This window comes from Camelus ferus, chromosome 6 (genome assembly GCF_009834535.1).
Source record: "Camelus ferus isolate YT-003-E chromosome 6, BCGSAC_Cfer_1.0, whole genome shotgun sequence".
Classification (NCBI taxonomy): domain Eukaryota; kingdom Metazoa; phylum Chordata; class Mammalia; order Artiodactyla; family Camelidae; genus Camelus; species Camelus ferus.
The window spans coordinates 43,928,188-43,944,903 of record NC_045701.1 but is presented as its reverse complement, the minus strand read 5'-3'; the positions used below and the strand labels follow the sequence as shown (position 1 = coordinate 43,944,903).

General features: G+C 32.9%; 1 protein-coding gene across 13 annotated transcripts in view; it reads right to left on the bottom strand.

Moving 5' to 3' along the window:
- MIA2 (MIA SH3 domain ER export factor 2) overlaps positions 1-16,716 on the bottom strand; it is an 81,488-nt gene that overhangs the window by 17,990 nt on the left and 46,782 nt on the right. For all 13 annotated transcript variants that reach the window (XR_004320644.1, XM_032481934.1, XM_032481933.1 and 10 more), the window contains 8 exons: positions 15,415-15,523; positions 13,885-13,931; positions 13,044-13,134; positions 10,007-10,145; positions 5,446-5,547; positions 4,465-4,525; positions 3,843-3,878; positions 562-629 (listed from right to left, as the gene is read on the bottom strand). Coding sequence is in view for 12 of the 13 variants with exons in the window: in XM_032481934.1 (XP_032337825.1) it covers positions 562-629; positions 3,843-3,878; positions 4,465-4,525; positions 5,446-5,547; positions 10,007-10,145; positions 13,044-13,134; positions 13,885-13,931; positions 15,415-15,523 (653 nt within the window). In the remaining variant the exon portion in view is untranslated. The remainder of the gene's footprint in view (positions 1-561; positions 630-3,842; positions 3,879-4,464; positions 4,526-5,445; positions 5,548-10,006; positions 10,146-13,043; positions 13,135-13,884; positions 13,932-15,414; positions 15,524-16,716) is intronic.

The following is a 16,716-nucleotide window of genomic DNA, read 5'->3' as shown; positions in this document are numbered from 1 at the left end:
ATAATGTTAATAGCACATGCTGGCAGGAAATTTTAACACTCTGGGAAGACTTTTACAATCTTCATAGAAAAGCATTTACTATTCCCTTCAATTGTACATTGTATACTTTTATCCTCTTTCATTTTGTTATTGTAAAGCAATACCATCCAATGCAATAAAACCAGGGACAAGGAGAAATAATAAATATTTATTCTATCCATTTATCCACTAAAAGATGCTGATACTCCAAGAATTACCATGTCAGAGAGATTCATCCTTTCTGTCTTCATCCTTTGTAACCTCCTCCTACCTATACTGATTCAAAAACAATTTTTTTAAGTTTCAGTTTTTACAGAAGAATCTTTGAAAGTTTCCTTCTCTGTTAGAGTAATCACTCTGAGACAAGTATTTCTAATAAAAAATCTAGTTAATCCTGGTAAAATAACAGATATTTTACCAGTAGATATGCCGGATTCACTGAAAACAATCCTGTTTATCCTTATAAAAGTGTTAACTAATTAATAAAACTAAGAATAAAAGTCATAACTGAAGTTGTTAAAGTGTTTCCACTAAGATACTTACTTTTGTCTGTTGTGAGCATTTTCTTTCCTTAAATCATTGAGGTTTCTTTCAGCAGTCCGAGCTGCCAACTTAAGGAAAATAATACGTTTTTAAAATAAATTTATGAACATTTAAAATGAAAGATGAGCACACCTAAGTATCTCAATAATGGCAAACAAATATCACAATCACTTGAGTAAGTAAGCATCCATTTTAATAAACTCAACGTAAAAATGTTTTAATTCAGAGAATTCTTTTAAAAGGGAATGAGTTTCATATAACCAGAAGACATGAGCCTAAGGCTGGAGTTTAATCATGTACCTGCCAATAAATGCTTTTGGTGCAGTAAATATCCAACACCATGACAATGTAAGAGGATCCCAGCTTTGGAATGGAGACCAGGGATCATTATGCACAGCAGCACTGGCTATGGCACCACCTCTGGAAAGAAATCACTATCGTTCTGTGAAACTAAAGGTCTCAAATAGCTTCACAGCAAGCTGATACAGGCCTTTATTTTTAAATGGCTGAATATAATCACAGCATGCTGCATGTTTATTAAGTGCACAACACTATACAGATATATTTCTACAGTCTTTTACATTTGTTTAGTGACACTTTTATATTTAATAAAAATCAGAGTATATATGTTATAGAAAACAAAGCTTACACTTAGACCAAGAACATGCAATACTCCCAAACAGTTGTGGGCAAAGGTTAAACTTGTCCAGAATACTGCATGTTTCCCAGTTACTCTGTGGACTCTACAGATTAGAAGCGGCAGTATGCGGCACATCAGGCCTGCCGAAGTTATGCAACGCACTAGAGCAAATGTAAAATCACAAAAACATAGGTAATTAACTCAGTCTATAACTTTTTACAATTAAAAAGCACTATACTATCAAATGCGTTCACTTAAAATTGTGAACTGCACAAATAAAATTAACTTTAACTGGGCAAATATTCATCTAAAATATAGCTTAACCACATTTTAGCACTATCAAAGCGATTCCATGAATCATCTTTTTCCAGTATGTAATCACCTAATTTTGTACTAACAAAAAAGAATACTACACCAACAATTTTAGTTAACAAAATACTAATTCATTTAATTTTGTATAATGCAGCACCGAAATTATTTCTACATGCCGCCTATAGTGTAACATATTTACTCAAGTATATGGCACAAAAAATGCATAAAGTCAAAAGTAACTTCTACTATGATTATAGAATAGTATTTGTTAAAAATACACCTACAACAAAAAAATATAAAAGTAAACTGATGGCAGTGATTCAAACTTGAAAAGTTTACACCTAAAGATTAACAAAACTATAATTCAGTGAATGACCATACTGTATTCTGAATCACTGTATTCAGATACTGAATACTTACAGTATCAAAATAGCATTCTATGAGGTACAGGTGTGAAGGAAAAAGAACCAGTCCCTCTATTAAGAGGCTTAAATCTGTGGTAAGGACAAATATAAATGACCACAGTACTTGCCATAGGACACAAAAAAACATAGTACTATGAGAGTTTAAAGGAAGAAAAAATTAAATCTAACAGGATAGAGCAAAGAAATGCTCAATAGAGAATGTAATATCTGAAATTATAAAATTATAACAGTAAAGAGGTGGAAACAAAGTTTATAAAATGGAAAAGGTTTATATAAATTATAAAACATTCACAGAAAATATCTATGATACAGTAAGAAAGAAGGTTATAAAACTAATATGTGATTTCATTTTTTAAACATATATATGTGCTTTATGTCTAAACAGTCCAAAAAGTGCAGAACAAATTAAAGTGATGCTGCTGATTTCTTCTCTGTACCCTTCTACACGGTATAAACTTTTGTTCAATGAGTATGTATTATTTTTATAAATCTGAAAAAATCTTTTGATTTTTGAGACAAGAAGGGCATATTTTTCTGCATGTTTTAATTTAAAGTCAATGTCATTCTTTACTAAACAAGAAATTCAATATATTGAAAAGAAAAAGCACAAGACTTAGAAACTAAAAGGTCAGTATTTCAATCTCCACTCTACATCGCTAATCATGTGACCTCAGGGTGTTTCCTCGTCTGTAAGACCTAATTTATAATACCTATTTTACAGAGTTACTGTGTGGATTGAATGAGCAATATATATAAAATGTTTATAAGTACAGTGCCTAGAACATAACAGATACTAATAAACATCAATTCCTCTCAATCTTTAAAAATAGTCTGCATCTAGTATTTAGAAAGTGGTGAAGAGTACCAAAGAAGACTAAACTCATCTCCAAGCCCAGCTTAATTCAGTAACAAATCTTCACTGAAACCTCAATATAGAAGCGTACAAAATCTTAGAATTGGGAGGGACCTTGATATTCGATGTATCTAATTTCTCACTCAAAGCTGGAATCTCTACTCCAAGAAATATCCATGCCTAAAAAATACCTTCCAAGCTTCAGTATAACAGTGATAATTTGACATTTACGGAGTGCTTACTATATGTCGGGTACCTGGCTAACAGAAATATCCTTTTTAATCATCACAATAACTATGAAATAGATACTAATGATATCTTTTATCTTATAGGTAAGAGAACTGGTGGCAGGTGATACAGCCAGGATATCAACCAAGACAGGCTGATGCCAGACCCCACATTCACCCACTGTGCAAACTGCTTCCCCTTGAAGACTCTGAGGGACAATTCTTCCGAGGGCCAGCTATTTCTACAGTTCTTCACGTTAGAGGGATCATTCGGACAATTAGTCAAAACCTACATGCTTATTATTTCCTCATACAGTTCCTCTGAGGCTCTGACATGTCATTTCTTACGATGGTCTTTTTCTTAATGTGTAACAAGTAATTCAACAGTGAGAATCAGATACCTGAATGGTACAACTTTTAGAACTAGAAGGGCTTTAGATTATCACTTAGTCCAGCCCCACTGTTTTACAGAGAGGTAAACAGACCTAAGGAACTTTAAGTTATTTGTCCACAATTAGTGGCAATCCAGTGCCTGAAACAAGTCCATGAACATTATATTAACCTCCCCAAAGAAAGTAGAAGCTCCCTGAAAAGAAGCTATGTGCTGAAAGCAGAGAAGGAAAAATCAGATTTTGTGAATAACTGTGTCATACGAAGTATTTAGTTCATAAGGAACATAATTTCACTACTGGCAAAATTAAAAGAAACTGATTTCTGTAAATACTACCTCTATTCTCAGTGTAAAAGTAGACCTTTTACATTGCTCATTTCAATTAGGAAAAAGAACAATTTGGCAAAAGAGCCTAAGATAATTTAGTACTTACCCAATTATCATGTGCTTTTTTCTCATAAGAAATAATCTGAAAAACAAAGTCATTAAAATACTACTGATAACTATTTTTCTTCATTAAAAAAATGCACATCTACCGCTGTGATTCAGTATACAACTCATAAACTCAAAAATAACTCAAGCGTCCCTAAAAAAATAAGTAACATTTTAAAGCAAATTTTCACATACACATGATCTACTCTATTCTGCTTTTAAAACCAAAACTGGAAAAATAAAGACAACTAAAATTTTTGTCTAGTACATGTCTATTTTATCCAATAATCAACTACAACAGGAAGTGCCAATTAAGAGACAACAAGGAGACTGAAGTGGAAAAGACCCCGGTGCTGATATATATCTGTTTATTTACACAACACACATTCCCAAAGCAGCAGCAGGACACATGGCCACTTTAAACAAGGTCTCTTATCACAGAATCTTTGCCTCCCTAGAAATGTTCCACAGCTCCATGCAAAACCTCAAGAGGTATACAATTCGTCAAATAAGTATACTCCTGCATCAAAACAGAGAGATACTAATTCAAACAAATCACAACTGTTTTAGGTTACTTACACACACACACACACACACACACACACACACACACACACACATACCTGTCCTTGATAAGAACGAATGGTTCTCTCCAATTCTTCTTCTAGATCTTTGGCTCGTTTTCTATAAAGAACAAATAATCATTCTGCTATTAACATATACTAAGAAATGATAGAACACTACCTCTACTGAAAATATTAATTAAAATACCTAGAGTGCATTGTTTCATATAACTACAGAATTTCACGTGTTAACCACCTTTATGCGTTTCTAAAGTTTATTTCTGCCTGAGATAATTTCGACATTAATTAAGCTTTAGGAGTACTACTACTTGGGTTTACCTAAACCAAAGACCATGAGAAGATTTAGATGGCATACTGGTTCATTTTTATTCTTAAGAAGGATGATATTGGGAGATTTATTCAGATGTCTATAACCTTAAAAGAATGTTAGGAAATTAATGATTTGTGAGAAATAAAATGTTACTTATTATTTTTATAAGACTAACAAGACCATTCCTTCTTTTGGATAAAACTCAAGCTTACTAGTCCTAATGTAAAATGAAGCATCACAATTATTTGGAATACTGCTGAATCTTGCCTCTTATTTTCTCAAGGTTTTTACTATTTCTATAATTTTACCTTTGCTCACTGAGGACTAAGCTAACATAAAAACTAGGCTTATGGTCTTTAAATACTCCTTCATAACTTTAAGTGAGGCTTACTCTCCCTTTCGTGGCATACTTCTCAAATTGATTAACATCATACACATTCTTCCCCCATGTGAACCAAAGAGGAAAGACTTTAAAACTAATTGCATTAATAAAGTTCTTAACATTAACAGAAAATAGGACACCCATATTCAAATCCAACTAATGTGAGAGATTTAAAATCATACACTGAAAGAAAAACATTTCTTCCTTTTTATATTTCCTGTATAAGTGTGTAACAGCAAGATATCTGAACAAAAAATAATGAAACAAAAATACAGGCTTTGTCTGGTTGCTTTAAACATCAAAAAGAAGGGAAAAATATATTCAATACCTATAGGTCTCCAGCTCTTCAGCTGCATGGATTATCTTTTCATCTGCTTTGGAAAGTTTCTCCTCTTTCTCTAACCGGTAATTTTCCTCTACTGTCAATTTCCTTAAAACACAAAGTGTTTTATGTCTTTTACTGTATGTCATAAAATGATCAATTATATATTTTTAATTATATGACAACTGGTGATTAACTTTACTGCTCCCATAAAGCAATATGCATAATACCAATGAAAACATCACATGCAAGAAAAAAAATGTACCTGTGTAAAGATTCTGAGTGTGGAATTTAATACTATAAACTCACACTGTAAAGCATCTTGTTTAAAACAGTACTACTAATATAGAAGTTTTCAAGAGCTTTCTATAAGAATTCATCACAGAAATAAGATTATCATAGGTAAATATTAATAAAAACTATTATAACTGTATATTATTTACCAAGCCTTCCAGTATAAAGAAGTATTGCATTTATTAAACAAGAAGTCATTAATGAACTGTGTTTCAATAACTTTTAAATTGGTTAAGTTGTTAAAATAGTGATTGGACTTCCAGGCCAGTTCTCACACAAACACACACACACACACACACACACACACACAAATTTACACATAATGAACCCAAAGTAAATAAAATTTCACAGTAGTAGTCCAACTTACTATTGCTAGTTCTTTTAGCAATAATGGCTAATTTAATGAGCCCTCGAGTAAAGCTTTTCTTACACCTTTACGTACAATATCTTATTTAACACAACAGCTCTACACAAAGGGTACTGTTTACAAAAAGAAAAATGCAGCACAGAGAAACTAAATAACTGGACTGAGGCATAGAGCTAGTAAATAGTGATTCCATTATACTACATCACCCATGTTGTTTCACGTGGTATCATTAATAACACTGGTCCCTAAAGAAATACTTGAACACCACCAGAAAACGCATTTGGAGTCCTAACGGCGGGTGCCTCACCTTTTTCATGACTTTGGGGAAAAACATGACAAACCATTAAAGAAATTCTACAGTACAACGGTAACTGTTTTCTAGTCTACACACTACATTACCTATTGCTTAGGAGGCACTCCTCAGATCAACTGTTTCATAGGTGTTATAAGAAAATAAAAACCATCTCCTTAGGAAAACCATAAAAGTGTAGTGGGCTTGGAGACGGAAGACAGGTGTGTTCCTATAAACTATATAGATTTTAAATGGCCAGAATCCCTTTGTCACCCCTCCCACTGAGAAGTAAAGTCTATGAACCCTCCTCTTGAATGTGGGTGGGCTCATTAATGATGGAAATTGGGAATTCACCACATTTCAAACTAATGAACAACACACATGCAGCTAGGATTCTACTCAGCTTCCCATCCTTGCTTTGAATATCCACAGAGAATACCTTTTTTCTTTCAAATTCTAAACATTACTCATTAAAATTCTATAATTAAACATTTGTTGTTGTTGTTCAAAAGATACACTCAAGATCCATTCCTGGGCATGTATCCAGAGGGAACTCTAATTTGAAAAGATATATGCACCCCAATGTTCACAGCAGCACTACTTACAATAGCCAAGACATTGAAAGAACCTAAATGTCCACTGACAGATGACTGGATAAAGAAGTTGTGGTATATTTATACAATGGAATACTACCCAGCCATAAAAAAGAATGAAATAATGCCATTTGCTACAACATGGATGAACCTAAAGATCGTTATTCTAAGAGAAGCCAGAAAGAGAAAAAAAATACTATATGATATCACTTATGCATGGAATCTAAAAAAAGAGATGAACTTATTTACAAAACAGAAACAGTCAGTCATAAAAAACAAACTTATGGTTACAGGGGGCGGGGGAGTGAGGTGGGAAGGGATAAATTGGGAGTTTGAGATTTCTAGATACTAACTACTATATATAAAATAGATAAACAACAAGTTTATACTGTATAGCACAGGCACAGGGAACTAAATGTAGTATCTTGTCTACCACCTATAGTGAAAAAGAATATGAAAAATAATATATGTATGCAAATATATGACTGCACATTATGTTGTACACCAGAAATTGACATAACATTGTAAACTGACAATACATCAGTTTAAAAAAAAAAAAGATACACTCAAAAGTATTCCTTTCACCTCAGATAACCCTTTTTCTGTCCGAAGTTTACTCACAATATCTTTCATCCTAACCTAAAAAGAAGGGCCCATTCCTAGGTTTACTGACAGAAACTATTAGGTTACTCTGTAGTTCTTCCATTTAGTCTGATTTATTTCTCTTTTATGCCCAGAGCAGTTGCAAAAGGCCCAGAATTCCATCATGAATAGCAAGTTTTTAAACTCTGAATTGAATCCAAAGCATGATTGAAGTATACAGCTTGGTAGTGAAAGAGTGTAACCTACCACCCAGCACCTGACATCAATGGAGTTTCAATATTCTCTACCAGTTTCCAAATGCATACAACAGAATCTCATTATTCCCACTGGTTATAGTCTATAAAGTCACCACAAGTCTTAAATTAGCAAACACTGAACTACTGCTCCTAAAGGAAATACACCATTAGATTCCTAAGAGCTCGGATCATAGCATTTTTATCAATCAACATATAACCCTGTTTTATGTGTTTCTGGTTAAAGAAATCTCATTTAATATATATTGCTGATTCATAAAAATGAACTCATGGCCAACCACATTAGAACTCATGTCTGAACAAAGTTTATCTGACATATGTATTTTCTCTATAAGGCACAGCACACCACTACCTTTTTGCACTTAGGAACACTAGACAGCATTTCAGTACTACACTTGGGGGCCATTTAAAATGGCTAAATCACTAAAAAAAAAAAAGCACACAAAAACACAAAAATGTGGCACTAAATAAATTTACTGCAAAAAGGGCACTTGTTTACAAGAGTAAGAGCTGAAACAAGAAGGCAGAGTTCTTGTTTGACCTCAACTGGGAACATGCACATTGGGCAATTCAGATCTTCCACTGTTCTGTCCAAGTCTGCAAATGACTACTAAAGCTTTGCAAGTACTGCTTTTGAGGTTACAGATGAATTTCCACAAGTAGGTGAATTTGCAAATACAGAATTTACAGATAATGAGAATCAACTGTAGTAACTTCCGTTAAGTTTTTAAAGAGGCTTGCAAGTCTGTTACATTTTGTTTCATTTAACGATGAAAAATGTGATAGTGGTATCTGAAAATCTGCTGTCTCCAGATAGGTATCTCAACGGTCTTCTGTGTAAGTATGCATTCAGGCATCAGTATACACACGCACACACAATCTTTCAGTATAATATATAAAAGCACTAAACATATTTATTCATATATCCAACAAATATTTATTGAATACCATGTGCACAGTTTCAGGCACTGGAAATAAAGAAGAGAAGAGAATGAGGTAACTCACTCATGGAGTTTACATTAAATGTAGGGAATTATAAAAAGATAATCAATCACCAGAGGACAACAGCAGCAATAAGGAAAAATAAAGCAAGATGCAAGACAAGAGGATAGGGAGGGGCAGGTATTATTTCAGTTGGAGGAACCAGGGAAGGATTCTTTCAGACAACATTTGAACCTACACTCAAATGAGGTGAAGGACTGAACCTTACATACGGAACACCATTCCAAGGCAACAGGATGAAGTACAAAGCACTCTAAGGTACAGATGTCTTAGCATGCTAAAGATCATCAAAAAGGCCAGTGTGGCTGGAAGATAATAAGGGAAAAAGAAAACAAGCTAAAATTAAAGAGGCTGCCCAGGGCCAGATCTCGTAGGGTCTTACAGGCCATGGTAAAAACTTTGGATTAAATTCTGAGTGTGATGTACAGGCATTTGGAGGTTCCAAGGAAGAGAGTGCCAATACCCCTAACTTACATTTTAGAGGGCTATGCTACTGAAAGCGAGTACAGGAAGCTAAGAATGGAAGGAGGGAGACCACTCATGAGGGTATTGCAATAAACCAGGTACTAATGCATGACGGCTAGGATCAGAGTACTAGAATGAAAGGTGGGGGAAAGTGGTCAGATTCAAGATATAGAAAAGCTGACAGAATCTAATGAGAGAATGAATATTGGATATAAAAGAAGTCAAAAAAAAAAAAAAGAAGTCAAGGAGGCATAAGCAGCTGCTCTAAGCAGTTCAGCAAATGACACTAGCATTTACTGAGACAAGGAGCAGCTGGGCAGGAGCAATTTACACAAGGGAGAGAATCGGTTTTACATAATCAGAGATGGAATTAATGGATAGTTCAATTACTAGAATGTCCACCTAGATTCCCTGACCTACCTAGCCATATTGTGACATTTAATCAGCAGTCATGTGCTGGCTATTTAGTAGAAGTTAAAGAGGATTTTGTGAATTAGCTTGGAAATTCCAATATCACTTATATTTTCTTCCTTGAAGAAAAAGTGTTTCAAGATGAAATAACCTTCTTAAAAATGAATTGATGAAATGTAACCCAATAATAAATTGAGAACTTTGAATAATAACATAAACTCAACATGTGACATTTTTAAGCTATTTTACTTGCCATTTAGTGGAGTTATCAATGTAATTTTATTACCTGTGAAGTGTCATTTCATTTTCTTGATACAGTTCAGCCATTACTTTAAGTTTCTGCTGAAGCTTTTGAGTCTCACTTTCAAACTGTGTATTTTCTGACTGCAGAGATGCTTGCTCAGTCTGGAGATTTTTAATACACTCTATAGAAAATGTTTTAAAATCACAATTAAAGAAGTAAATATTCTAAGTTGCACATTAATATTTCATAAAAATAAATTATTAATAAACTCTTTCCAACAACAGAAAATCTATAAGGTACTGTTTACCCAAATGCCTTTTAACATTTTAATTAAAGTTATATAAATTGTTATAAAATTTTTTATCACTTAAAGATCTTCCAAAATCTTCAATATTCTAACTCTACTATCTAATTTTTTCAGTCTAGGAGCTAAAAGCCAATAAAATTCTCAAGGTTTTAGTGATGAGAGTTTTATAGGCAAATATTTAGTTCAATATTTTCTGTGAAACTACTTTCACAGAAATGAACAATGCTTTTTTTTAATCGTTTTTTTTTTTTAACTTTCTCTGCTAATACATAAATTCAGCCCCTTTTAAGCCAAAATTTTGATATTATGCTATAAATCAAGCTGGGAATTTAGATCTTCTGATAACAAATGTTCCAAAGTCCTGCTAGCTTAAGCCAGATCAAGACTGAAGAGAAAAATATCAATTTTAGGTTTGCTTCAACTGCTAAGCCACCTAAAAGAATCATCTGTAGAAACTAAAATAAACAATTCTAAACAGTAACTGTTTATATTTTATAATTAGTGCATCAACTATATTGTTTTAATTTTTTTATCAAAGTATAGTTGATGTACAATGTAAGTTACAGGTGTACAGTACAGTGATTTGCAATTTTTAAAGGTTATACGCCATCTATAGTTATTACAAAATATTGGCCATACTCCCTGTGTTGTATAATATTTACTTGTAGCTTACTTCATACATAATAGTTTGTGCACCAACTGTTTTTAAAACCTCATTTCTCTTCCAACATAACCTAACTCCTTTAAGACTGGGGTGCCATCACCTACAACATGTGTATGAATCACTACCACATATCTTAATACAAGTCAAAATTCACTCTGCCTAAAGAGGGCAGCTTCAAAATCATACTAACAAGTATTAAAATATTATTAATTATATGTAATAGTATATAATTATTCTAAAACACCTATTAAAAATGTACACACCAAAATGATAGTTTAGGTAAATACATTAACATTAAATAAGTGTGCAGAAAATTGTCCACATCTGTCTATTAAAAATAGAAATTTTTAAATCTACATCTGTTAAGTCTGTTGACCTAGGCTTTTAGCCATTGCCATTGCTAAGTCTTAATTCCTAACAAGCCACTGTTAAGTCACTTAACAGACAATAATGTTGAGTATTGTCTCTATTAAAATTGGATCATCTATTTTATATATAGTAGTTTGTATCTGCTAATCCCCAAATCCTAATTTATCCCTCCCTCACTTCCAAACTACTATATATAAAATAGATAAACAACAAGGTCCTACTGTATAGTACAGGGAACTATATTCAACAACTTGTAATAACTTATAATGAAAAAGAATACGAAAAATATATACATATATAACTGAATCACTATGCTGTATCCAGAAACTAACACAACACTGTAAATCAACTACACTTTAATTTTAAAAATGTTTAATTGGATTATCTCTATTTAAAAAATAAATAAATAAACCACACTTAAATCTTCATTATATCTTTGTACTTCTACCTTAACTATTTGGTTTCAAATCCTCTTAAAAGAGCACTGTAAGTGATTACCAAAAAGGGCCAAATGAGAGGAGAAACAGTTTAGAAGAAAACCTTCCTGTTATAAACGGAGTATCAATTACAGAAATGTATCTTTCCTGACACATTAAAAAAAGAAAGTTAGATTTGGAAGAAGGGTACAGACAAACACAAAATCTCCAAATGCTAATTTTAGAAACTAATAGAGATTTGCCAAGAAACTCTATTAAGCGATGGGGTAACTGGTGAGCAAATTCCTTGCTATTATAGCACTTAGTACACAATTTTTCACTACGAGTCTGTTAATGTACTCAAATACAGCTCCTTAAAAACAGGCATATCTGTATCTTTTCCTCCTGAAAATTTTGGCTTTTGGTACTATGTTTTACATACAGCAAAACTTTTTAAAGAATCTGTTTTAAAGAACTGTTTTTCAGAATCCAAAAATAATCCAATTACCAACATCATGTGAATAGGGATATGACAATTTTTTAAATTATCTGTATCTCTGGTGGTTCAATCTTTCCAAAAATGTTTTATTATACAGTTCACTTATTGTAGAAATTTTTGGGAATAGAGATAAGTAAAGAGAAAACAGAAATCTGTTCATAATCCCATATTCAAAGAGAGTCATTGTTGATATTTAAGAATGTCCTTCCATTATTTTTTTATGCTAACAGTTACAGTGAAATTTTTAAAAAATGGAATGTTACTTATATCAAGTTAAAAAAATTTCAAACATAACTAACAGAATTTGTTTACTTCAAAAAAAAAACCACTACCACCAAAATAAGTAAAAATGTTTTCAATGAAAAAACACTTCAGTTCTACAGGTCTAACATTGCTCCTTCACTCTTATATGATGCTAATATGCTATTCATGTACATTAAAGAAGAAAACTATACTGTAAAAGGATCTATAAAGTATAGCAGTACTAAAAATCAATTTTACAATTAACACAGGTTTAATTAAGAGTTTTAACTTGCTACATTTTAATATCTAAAACCATACCACACCTATGACACTGAAATTTAAAGTATAGTTTTACCATTTTTTTAAATAATGCCATTATTTTAATTTTATATAAATATGGAGAAAATGATGACTTTACAAACAATAATGAAAACTCAGGACTAAGTTTCCACAAATAACCAACAAAAGTAGAAATTTTTTTAAATCTAATTGTATCTCCCAATTGATTCAATTAATGCTACCATTCTCTATAAAGAGATGTATTTATTTAGAAAAACTTCATAAGTATGTAGATTACCTACCTGTAAGCTCTTCTTTTGCTTTATCCACCTCTGATAACTGAGTATAAATTTGGTTTCTTTCTCCTTCCAGAGTTTTTAAAGAAGCATTTAACTTCAAAGAAGGGAGAAGAAGAAGGAAAAATAGTAACATTAATCAATTATAACACACAAAAAAAAAAACTCAATATACCATCCCAAACTTTTGAAGCTCTTTTATCATTTTGATGAAATTACCAGCTAGACTACATACACCAACAATGCAGCTTCCGTCCTGGAAAGTTAGCAAAGTCATCAATAGTTGTAACTCTCAGAAGAAGAACAGAGAGGATCAGTGACAGATGCTTAAACAGTAGCTATTTGCTTTCAGCACCTAAGTTCTGATTAAGGCAACCTTCAAACTACATTACCAAGCCATCACACAGATCAATAAAGATAGGATACCACTATTAGGATGAAAAAGAGAGGAGACAAAACACAAGAAAATGAATCTAGTATTCACTTCTCGAAACACGGTATGAGGCAATAGGCGATCAGAAAATACTGAGACCAGAGGATGAAGAATGCTCATACAGGGAAGTATGGGAGAAAATACACTAAACATTTAAAATATACTCTTTACCCAAACAAATGAGTGCACATTTTGAAAATTATTATAAGAAATTCTAAAAATTAACAATATAAATTTCTAGTTATTATAAAAAGAAAAAAGCAAATGAAGAAAATTCTGATCATTTCTAAAAATTCTGATCACTTACATGGTAACTATAAAATAGACTTTTAAAACGGTTACTAGGACATATGGATTTAATCCACGTTCTATTTCTTTCTCTATATTCTTTATGTTTTATGTGGCAATACAAACCTTAGCAGCATGAATCAGTTTCCTCAAAGCTCCTTTTGGTTGATTATCTATAGTGAAAAACAGAAACAATAATAAGTTGAGAAAATAGTGCGATGCCACAACATACATTCAAATGATTTTATCAGTTCACTCAGCCAGAGCCTTATAATCCTTCTTCTTGCTACAATAAAGAATTCAATATAAGGCACAACGGTCTTGGACCTGCCCTCAGGAAGCAGAAACTAAACAAAGAAAGCACTGGAAGTACCACAGTATTATCTAACAAGGTTCTTTACCCTTAACTCTAAGAACAGGGTTATAGCAAGGATTTGGTATTCACTTAAATACAGCCCACAGTCTCAATTAGTCTTAGAATCCTTCAGCATACAAAATATAAGTGGAATTATACTTCAAATTAAAATAACATTCAACAAGCAGGAGTTTTCTCTTTAGAAAAAGAATTATTTCCGATACTCATTACTATGTATAAAACAGATAAACAACAAGGACCTACTATATCACACAGAGAACTACATTTAATTTCTTGTAATGAGCTATAATGGAAGAGAATCTGAAAAATATATGTGTGTGTGTGTGTGTGTGTGTGTATACATATACACACACCTGAACTGCTTTGTTGTACACCTGAAACTAACATTGTAAATAAACTACATGTCAATAAAAAATAAGAATTAAAAAAAACATTAAGAAAAGAAAAAATTATTTCTTATGAGATAAAGCAGAAGTGAAAAAGTATAAACAGAACTATATGTATTTACTTTGGAATGTACTTTTCTTCTAACACATTCATGCTATCATTAAAGGAAATCTTTTAAAAATCTCACCTTCTCCCTAATAAATTTATTAATTATACAGAGGATGGAGGGAGAGAAAAGAGAAAGCACACAGAAGTCACGAGAACTAAAGCTGGGGGAAACTGGATGAAAGATACATAAGACTTCTCTTTACGGCTTTTACAACTTCTATGAGTCCATAATTATGTCAAAACAAGATGTTCCATTTTTAAGAAATTGGCTGGAAAATACACTAAGTGGCTATAGTGAGTCTAACCTTTGCCTGAGCTTCCAGACTGCAACCAGCAATGGCAGTAAGAATTTGGGATGGCCAAGATTAAAGTACTGTGATTATCTGAACCATCTAACCAAAGCAAAAAAAAGTATCCTGAGGCATTCACTTATATAACACTCATTTTTAAACTACTCACCCATCCACCTGAGTACCTTACAGTACAGGGGAAAACAGGCATGAAAATGATTATGATGCAGTGTGAAGACCACCGTAATGAAGATACATATGTACAGCCAATAAAAGGGAGGGAGGCTGTAGGTCTGTCTGAGGGGTTGGAGAAAGATTCAACTGAAAAGGTGGTATTACAGATGAAACTTAACTAAAAGGGACAGTGAGAGAGGGACAGAATATCACACAAGTGTATAAAGAATGTGGTGCACATGGGGAACTAAAAGGAAGCACAAGAGCCAGGCATCATTTTTAGCAAGAGTGTGAGTCACGACGTAATCCCTAAGTGCGCACCATTTTCTGAATCACTCTTCAGTTCCAATTCCAAGTTATCATCATGAGTTATGTCTTCTCCAAGTACTGCAGCCCAGTCTTTCATCTTTAGCAAGCGCTCAGTCAGAGACTTGACATTTAGCAAAGGGGGAAAAAAAGAGAGAAGGTAATGACTTGTTCTAATGGCTTTACAACTTCTGTAGTTCAAAAATCAGTCCACATAGATAACAGTACATGAGTTCTCATTCTCCACCTGGCATAAGCTATGTAAATACTCTGGAAAACAAACAATTACTGACTATTAAACTTTTCAAGTTAAAAAACCAAAACTGGGTATTCCTAAAGCAAATAAAATACTTGATAACGGCCCATTTTTGCTAAATGTATCACATGACTATAAAGTAACAAAACATTTTCTTATATAATATTTCTCACTTGCCACAGATAAGTGGTATTAACATGAGAGTAAATTTGGTGGGGTGGGGGGAAGGGATAATTAGGTTTACCTATTTATTTATCTATTTATTTATTTTTAATGGAGGTACTGAGGACTGAACCCAGGACCTCATGCATGCTAAGCATGAGCTATATTGCTACTGAGCTATACTCTCCCCTCAACATTAGAGTAAATTTTACATGAAGTCACACATACCCACAACTGAGATAAATGCCATATGAAAAGATCAGATTTCTGGTTCAACTTATTCAAGTAAACAACTAGATGAGGCACTTAACTGACATAAGGGAAAAAATGTCATAAAAAAGAATCTGAACTGGAACATTAGAGGTTTTCCAACAAACTTTTGGAATTTTCTTGAATAAAGGAAGATTTTCAAACACTATAGAGAATAAAATAGACTATTCCAGTATTTCTGTGGAAGGACCCACCTAAAAACCCTGCTCTACAATTTCTACCCTTCGATCTCCTCCCTCTTGAGAGTTCCAGGCACAAATATCATGGCCTACAGCTTTGAGTTCTTATTCTGTTAGGAAGAGTCACAAGTCCTCTAACAGAGTGAGTTTAGGGAAAAAAATAAAACAATATGCAAATTATGAATATAACTCCTGAAGATGGAATCTTGAAAATATTCTTAGTAGCAACGTAAATAGCATAAATGTATAGCTTTCAAGATGACAATGTCTACTTCTCTGTGCAGACTACGGAATGTTAGCTTTACCTCTTATCACTCATTACTCACATCTGAGTATCTGTCTGCAGCTTGACTGCATAAGATTTCAAAGAGTAGGCAGGAAAAAGTGGTAGGAGGGAGAGATAGGGAGTAGGATAAAGTCAACAAATCCTAACAGTTACACCAATTATTT